The sequence below is a fragment of the Vipera berus genome, assembly GCF_964194415.1.
Source record: "Vipera berus genome assembly, chromosome: 3".
In the NCBI taxonomy this organism is placed as follows: domain Eukaryota; kingdom Metazoa; phylum Chordata; class Lepidosauria; order Squamata; family Viperidae; genus Vipera; species Vipera berus.
Window position 1 is genome coordinate 59,750,321 of NC_138204.1, and position 8,106 is coordinate 59,758,426.

Sequence of the window (8,106 nt, forward strand, 5' to 3'; positions counted from 1 at the left end):
TTCAATAACAATTAGATACCAGCACAATGGAAGTGCAACTAGCTGTTCAAACTTATTACAAGATAAACCACAAATGATTTCTTAATTGAGAAGATTTGAATGCCTGTCCTTGCTGAAAGCAATTCTCTGCATTCTTGCTATATGGATTGCTCTTAATATGCAGTCCTATACTTTTCAGCTTAAATCTTAGCACCCCTGAATTAAATTACACATACTACCATGTATATGATGTAGAACCCTCAGCATCTTTAATGGATTTTTTTCCAGATAGAATTCATTTTAGATTATTCGTCCGGTGGAAGCTGCAGGATTCAGTCACATCTCCTCACAGATTAAATGTATGTTGCATGCATGTTCTACCTCTTATTGGTCTGACATTTCCATTATCCCCACATTCTGACATATTCATCACAAGGAACCTTTCACCCAGCCCTGTAATGCAACCTCTTTACAAAAGAGGTTGTGATATAGAGGATTTATATAGAAGGCACACATAAAGGACTAACCTAAGACTTAACCAGGAGACTATGGCACAGCCCGACATACTTTCACAGGAAAATCCTGGAGCTCATTTTTATGAGAGATAACCAATTCAGCTCTGCCCTCATTTCAATCTAGACTGTCAACTGATCTAAGAGACTTTGCAGCATCAGGTCAAAGGGTAGGATGTCTGTATTGTGATGCAGCATTTAATATATATTTTACTCCGCTTAACAAATGGCCAATGCATCTACAGGGACTGGCGGAAAGGGGTGGGGGGAGGAAAAGAGAAAAAGAGAAAAGAGAAACTTGAGGCAACTGCCTCAGTTCTCATTGTTGTGGAGTATCTCATTTTGATTGTAGATGCAGTCAAAAGGAAACTAGTAATCAGTCTCTTGAGGTAAAGGTACTTATAAATATTATTTAATATTCTTTCATGAGTCAAAATAATAAACAATGAATTTTTTTGTATATATTTTATTAAAAAATTTTAACATAACATAAATCCTTGTAAAACAGCATGTTGTCTGGGTAGCATCTATAAAACAATCCTTAACAATTACTTTCTATAATCTATATTCCATATGTTAATTTCATTTGATTTCCTCTTTCCCCAACATATCTTTCTTTGCAAAGCTTAAGTTAAAACAATTTTGTTTGCTTAACAGCAGTTAAATACATAGTTTCAATAATCCTGTGTAACATTTTAGTTGCCTTATCATAAATCCTGTCACCATGTTTATTTCAGCTTATTTCTCCCCCCAAGTTCTAAATACTTTTACAGTTGGTGGATTTCATTCTGGTTTTTTTCCTACGAACCCTCTCATGCTTTTATATTTCCCAATCAATAGATAAAAAAGTAAAAACAACAACAACAAAAGAAAAAAAGAAAAAACTTATTTCTCCCTCTGAGTTTTAAATATTCTTACTAAATAGCAGTCATTTCAACATTCAACTGCATTTGCTTTATTTATTTATTTACTTTAATTCCATTTATATCCCGCCCTTCTCCGAAGACTCAGGGCGGCTTACAAGCTTAGCAGTAGCCTTCATTCTATGTATATGCCTGCTTATTAGGGCTTTCACACACACCCCAAGCGGCATTATTACAAAGTCAGCTTAATTGCCCCCAACAATCTGGGTCCTCATTTTACCTACCTCGGAAGGATGGAAGGCTGAGTCAACCTTGAGCCTGGTGGGATGCGAACCTGCACTGATTGCAGGCAGCTGGTGTTACTTAAAGAGGCATTAGCCCACTGCTCCACCAAGGCTCTTTAGTAGGTTTGATTCTGTTTTTTCCACATAAACCCTCTTATGCTTTTATATTTCTTAATAAGCAATAATAAAATAAAAAGAAGAAAAGAAACAAAAAAAGAAAAGAAAAAAGAAAAAGAAAAAAGAGACAAAAATATTAAGCTGCAAAAGATAACATATATATATATATATATATATATATATATATATATATATATATATATATATATATATTTGTGTAAATTACTAACAAAGAATTTAGGGAGGCTGAGATGCATTCTTTGTTAGTAATTTACACAAATATATGAACTGTCCGGTGTGACTACAGCCTGTTCGATGGCCTTTGAGATAAGGCTGAAAACAGGAAATAAAGATTTGCCCCATGTTTGGGGCCTAGCAAGGTAATCTAAGAGTTAACATATGACACACACACACACACACACACACACACACACATACACACACACATATATATATATATATATATATATATATATATATATATATATATATATATATCCTAATTTAATATGTATTTATTCCCTCAATTTCTTATTCTTTTTAACTATAGCTAAGAATTTATTTAGTCTATTTAAACTTTAAATATTCCATTCAATAGTTCTAATCATCTAATCCTTTAAGTCCCATTCAAAAGACTTTTTTAAATTTTCTTTATCATCACATTTAAATAGCTAGAACATTTGCTTTTATTTAAATCATTTCAACTAGAAGAATAGACAAGAAAAAAAGATAAAGAATAATAAAAAAAGAGAAAGAAAAACCTCAGTTATATTAATTAGGAGGACAAGAAAAGGAAAACAAAAAACAAAGTTTCCCTCTTAAGAATAGTATATTTCAATTTTTCCATTTCTTAGCCATATTCAAACAGATGCTTCTTTTTGAAGTATTCACGCTGATATATTCCACCTCGTTCCCAAAGTTTCATTTACATTTTTTTCTCTGATCGATGTCTTTCTCAATCAATATGTTTTGCTGTGTCATTTGTTTCCCCACAGTTATTTTATATAATTCCATCTTCAAATTTCCATCCTCAAAATTATATTTAATCATCTCTGTTATATTTTCTTGAGAACATTCTTGAAGTGAAATTAAGTTGAAAATAAGTTGATTCATGCACTCAAGGTTTTTCTGCATCTCCTTGTAGTTTAAAGTCATTGTCCTTTGAAATTTTTGCTGCTTATCATATGTTTCCTTTTGTAAAATAAGCGGATTATAAGGTTCCTTTAAGTCACTATATTCAGAGATTCTTTGAGTCACCTCTACTGTATTTTGAGAGATTTCTTGGAGTGAAATTAGGTTGGAAATAAGTTGATTCATGTTTTCAAAGTTATTCTGAATTTCTATGTAGTTTAAGGTCATTGTCCTTTGGAATTGTTGTCGCTCATCACATGTTTCCTTTTGTAGAGTATTCATTACTTCAGCTGTGTTCCAATTTGTTTAAACAGGTGCATTCAAAGCTTAAGAGTTCAAAGGGGGGGGAGAAAAGAAAAAAAAAGAAATTCTCCTCCACCAGCAGGGGTCAGCATTTGCTCATTTTATGTCTTTCTGGTATTTTCCTTCTCAAAAAAAAGTTCTCTGCCCAAGTGAGAGAGAAGGAACAGAGTCTCCCTCCCCCTTCTTTTTTGGAGATCTCTTATTTTGGGGATTTTCTTCTTCAGGAAAGTAGGTAGGATAGAGAAAATCAGTACTCTTACCCAGATTCAAGCATGCTGCTTTGCTATTCGCTTAGTTTAATCGCTTGTGACTTCCATTTGCTTCAGCTTCAGCTATGGCTGAACATGATGTTCGTCAGCCTTTTCTTCCGTTCGTTTCTGGGAGGCTTCTCCTGGACTATTTGGAAAGACTGCTGTCTCTCCTAAGTCCCTGGAATTTCCTTCCTTCAGTCCACCCCTTCAGGGTGGATTCTGGCCCCTTAGGATCCCCAACAAAAAGAAATTTCAGCCGGAGGATCCGACGTTTCGAATTCTCCAACTGCTCCGCTGAAGACCGGAACAGGAAGCCAGTAAACAATGAAATAATTATAGAAGCAGAACATCACCATGCAATTTTCAGAGCTTTTCAAAATGACATCAAACACTCCTCATCAGCTGGAATTTAACACTTTCTGTAAAGAAGATACCAATACTTGTCAACATCTTCCTTCATTTCTCTTTGATTTCCGGCACAATCTACGCCTCCATTTTGAATTCATTTTATCTTCTAAGACAGCAAGATGCCTTCAAGTCCTTTTGTATCCTTTCCATATGTATTTTGGCTATTGCTAACATTTAAGCAGAAAACAAGATGAATCCACAGAATTCTAATCTCTGCCAGAATTATGTAATGGAAGAATCAATATCGGTCAGCATCCGTTTTGTGAAATATGAGATCCAGAAAAGAAAGGGAACAGGAGAGCATTTAAATGATGAACAGTTCTTGGACATTCCAACTGGAGCTTACATTTCTCAACTAAGCACATAAATAATCACTGAGCTGCTGCCAAGGAAAGCAAGAGCAGACAAGCCACCCACCTAAATATGATACATAGGAGACAAACAATATCTAAAAGTAAACAGTGAGTCAAACTGAAGTTGAATAAAGGCCTTGGATTGAATTAGCAATGCTTGCCATCTTCTTCGTGCACATGTAGACATTTCCAGCGTATATATTCATACATGTATCGACCCTAAAGAGGGGCATCTGAAGGTTGTAATCAAAACAGTCAAGATGATAGCTGCAGTAGGTAACTGAAGCTCTGCTGTTTTTTTAATGTTTCTTGCATTTGCCAACTTGACTTTTTTTTAAAACCATAACCTGCAGACACCACTCACAGTATGGTAGTTATCCAAACATAAAGTCTGCTTTATTTGCAAACAAGCACCATCCTTATTAAAGTCACTGAGAAGTAAATTGGTTTGAAGTGATTAGAAAGAACAACACAGCGATTCTTTTCACTGACAAACAATACATAAGAGTAGACAATTTGTTGCATCAGAAAAAGATCTGGTTACTATTTTCCCCATGAAAAAGATCTTAGCCAAGTTTCTATTATGGACATTGTGGTTCCTTCTCAAATGGCACGTAATATATACATCTCTGCATGCCTCCATAGTGTACATCTTAAAGGACCAGTTTAGGATAAGACAATTCTATAGATCCCAAACTACAGTAAATGTTAGTCATCTTACACTGATTTACACCATGTGCCCTGTTACATGGTGCATTTTCTCTATTCTCACATTTTCTCATATATATTTTTATTTTCCATGATACAGTATATATATCAGATGTTCATATACAACCCAATGTGTCTGACTCAGCTGCTGGCTACATGTGTAACAACTGATTCCAAAAACCAGAGAATGGAGAAAAGATATGCTATCCGATGTACATTAATTTAAGTAACCTTTTTCATCTACCAAATGCAATAAGAATGTGATAAAATCAAAAGGAAAATTCATTTTGATAGCATTAAAGTGGTACTTCAAATAGCCTCAAAAGAAGCAAAGTGACCACTTAAATCAGAATATCAATTCTATTTCATTTGTAATCAATATTCTGTACAACCCACTCTTCCTTCTATTGTTCATCCAAGAATCTGTAATTTTCCACTGTTCTGCATCACCAAATCCTTATCATCACATTATCATTCACCAACCCATTAATATAATGAATTAAATCCACAGGATATGTGATTTTCAGTAGCTGCATGCCATTGATTTATGTATTCCATTTTTCACTTTAATGTCACTGCTGAAAATTCAGACTTTCCCCACCAGTGTCTGGCACTTCCCATCACAGCTGTGTATTGATTACTAATTGCCACCTTATTATGCCTTTCCCTTAAATTTCTCAATATATTCTAATGCGTGTGCTGACCAAATCTAAATTGGATTCCAGATGCTTGCTGTGTGGGAAACTCATCTAACCATCTGGTTGTGTTGAAGTGCCTCCTACCCACATACTGATAAATATCCTCCAGTTTGGTTTATGACATGGCAACGTCCCTGGGCAAATTCAGATTTATCGATTCTCCCCCTGCTGTATATTTTGCAACTGGACCATTGCTGTCCATTGTAAAAAGTGTACAGGCCTTAGAATTCTCATGGATTGGAGTGGACTTTTTGGAAGACATTGGAGAGTTGGTTGGGCTCAACTGCACAGCTGTTGTGTCTTGCACAGTGTGCTCACTGGTTTCAATTTCAAAGGCTGTGTTCCCAGGCTTGATGAACCCAATATTGGCTCCTGGCTTGAATTTTCTTGTGGTATGAGCAGGTGGCCTTCGGCTGCAAATGCAACAAGCTCCAAAGAAAGTGAATGCCACCACCAGAAGGATGGGACCAATGACAATAGGAGGGTTATTGACAGGCAGGAAGGTCCCAAAAGCAAATGCTCCTACCAGGGTGATGTTAATACCTGCTAGCATGATGCAGAGCCCACAGGCACAGCAAAGAGCTGGAGAAGGCAAACCCTGGGGCCTGGTTTTTTTCTTGTTTGGTTTCTTGGATAAAGGAGTACTGTTCTTGTCCATGAACATGTTGGCAAGTGTCTCGAAAATGCCTCTGGACTTTACTGCAGAACATTCATGGAACCTACAAGATGGCCACTCTCCTGAATTTCTGTCAAAAAACATAAAAAGCAAGAAAGGCAAATAAGCAAACATACACCATTTGTACTATGTACAAAGATTCACGCGGAGTAAAATATTTTAGTTCACTTATTCATCTCTGCAAGTGAGTGTCTGCAGTACAGCTGGCTCTTCAGACAAGCATATCTGTGCATTTACTAGAGATGTAAAATCTGAATGGGAAATTAATGGGGAATTAGTAATGCTGCAGCTTCTACTTGTCCCAAGCTATCCCCAGAGATGAAAAGACAGATAAGGAGAAATCTCAGTTGGAATTACGTGTGCCTTCCAGGCTAAAGGAACTGTTATGTGCCATGCCCGTGGGGTAAGCCAGCCCTGGCTTGAAACCTTGGTCAATCTTAATAACCTTGGTTGAGCAGTCACACTTGAAAGAATGGTTATTCTGCCCTTTTCTGCTGGCAATGAATCTTTGTAAAGCTACAGGAGTTCTGTGCTCGGCACCTGTCTCATCCTAACTGCAAAATTCAATTTATGTGCTAACTCAATTGATTTATACCATTCCTTTCCTCTTTCTTTACTCCAATCTCTGCCATCAAATATAGCCACAAACACTTAATTAAAGAACTGCGATGGATTGAAATGGATGATGCTAGTCTGGAAACCAGCCGAAAGACCATGTACAACACTTCAATTCAAAGGCCTTGCAGTCTTGCTAAACCTTGGCTTTATTAGGGATTCAATCAATATTCTGGGCAGGTATCTATGGTAGCCTTCCATGTCCCCTAGACGTACCTTCCATGTCCCCTAGATGTACTATCTAGCTTGGCTTCAAAGGGTGAGATGAGTAATCCCATCATCTCTGCATAGGGACACAAGTTTCAATGTAAGTGATGACTATATAAATCATTGGCCTTTTTAATGGTGTAAAATCACATTAGTAGCTCTTGATTAATATTTATACCTGTCTTATTTCTTTATTCTAAAACTTTTATGGCATTCATTTATTCATTTATTTATTAAATTTATTTGACTGCTTATCTCACTTACATTTGACTCTGGCCAGTGTATACAATTAAAACATAACAATCACAGCTTTATTAAAAACAGTTAAACATCACATTTAAAAGAATATGGTAACAAAAAGACAGAAGTATGCAGAAATAGTTACACAGGGTAACTATTTAACAGGTGCCACACTCAGGGCTAGTGCCAACCTCACCTTGGGGGAATGATGTTCCAGAGATGGGGGGGGTGTCACAGCAAAAAAGACCCTCTTTCTGGATCCCATTAATAGAAGATCCTTGGCTGATGGAACTTGCAATGTGCCCATTCTGCCAGATGTAATGGGACAGGATTGAGGAAAGACAGTCCCAAGAATAATCTGGTACCATGCAATTTAGGGCTTTAAAGGTCCTAACCAGCACCTTGAATTGGACCTGGAAGCATGAATGGCTGAAAGGGAAGGGTGCAACTGACAAACAAAATGAATTGGTACAAAGGCCCTACTGGCCATGACTGTCACCTGCTCTTCAAGCAGGAATCATGAGTCCAGAAGGACACCCCAGATTGTGCTCTGGATCTGTCTGGAGCATTGCAAGCCAATCCAACACCAAATACACAGAAAGTTCCAAAACCCAAACCCATTCTGTCTTGCCAGAGTTCAGTTGAGGCCTCTATTCAGGACTCCCTGGCTTCCAAGCACTGAGAGAGGGGACATCAGTAACATCAGTTATTTCACCAGGGGCAGAGATGTATAGCTGCATATCATCAGCATACTGATAGTA

The 8,106-nt window shown here is 36.9% G+C and overlaps 1 protein-coding gene across 1 annotated transcript; it reads right to left on the bottom strand.

The window, feature by feature from the left end:
- Window positions 1–5,722: 5,722 nt before the first annotated feature.
- On the bottom strand, window positions 5,723–6,271 carry TMEM275 (transmembrane protein 275; the record flags this gene model as incomplete). The annotated part of the gene is made up of 1 exon (XM_081326070.1): window positions 5,723–6,271. One exon carries the CDS (start codon window positions 6,269–6,271, stop codon window positions 5,723–5,725), a length of 549 nt encoding a protein of 182 aa, XP_081182196.1.
- Between the last annotated feature and the right edge of the window lie 1,835 nt (window positions 6,272–8,106).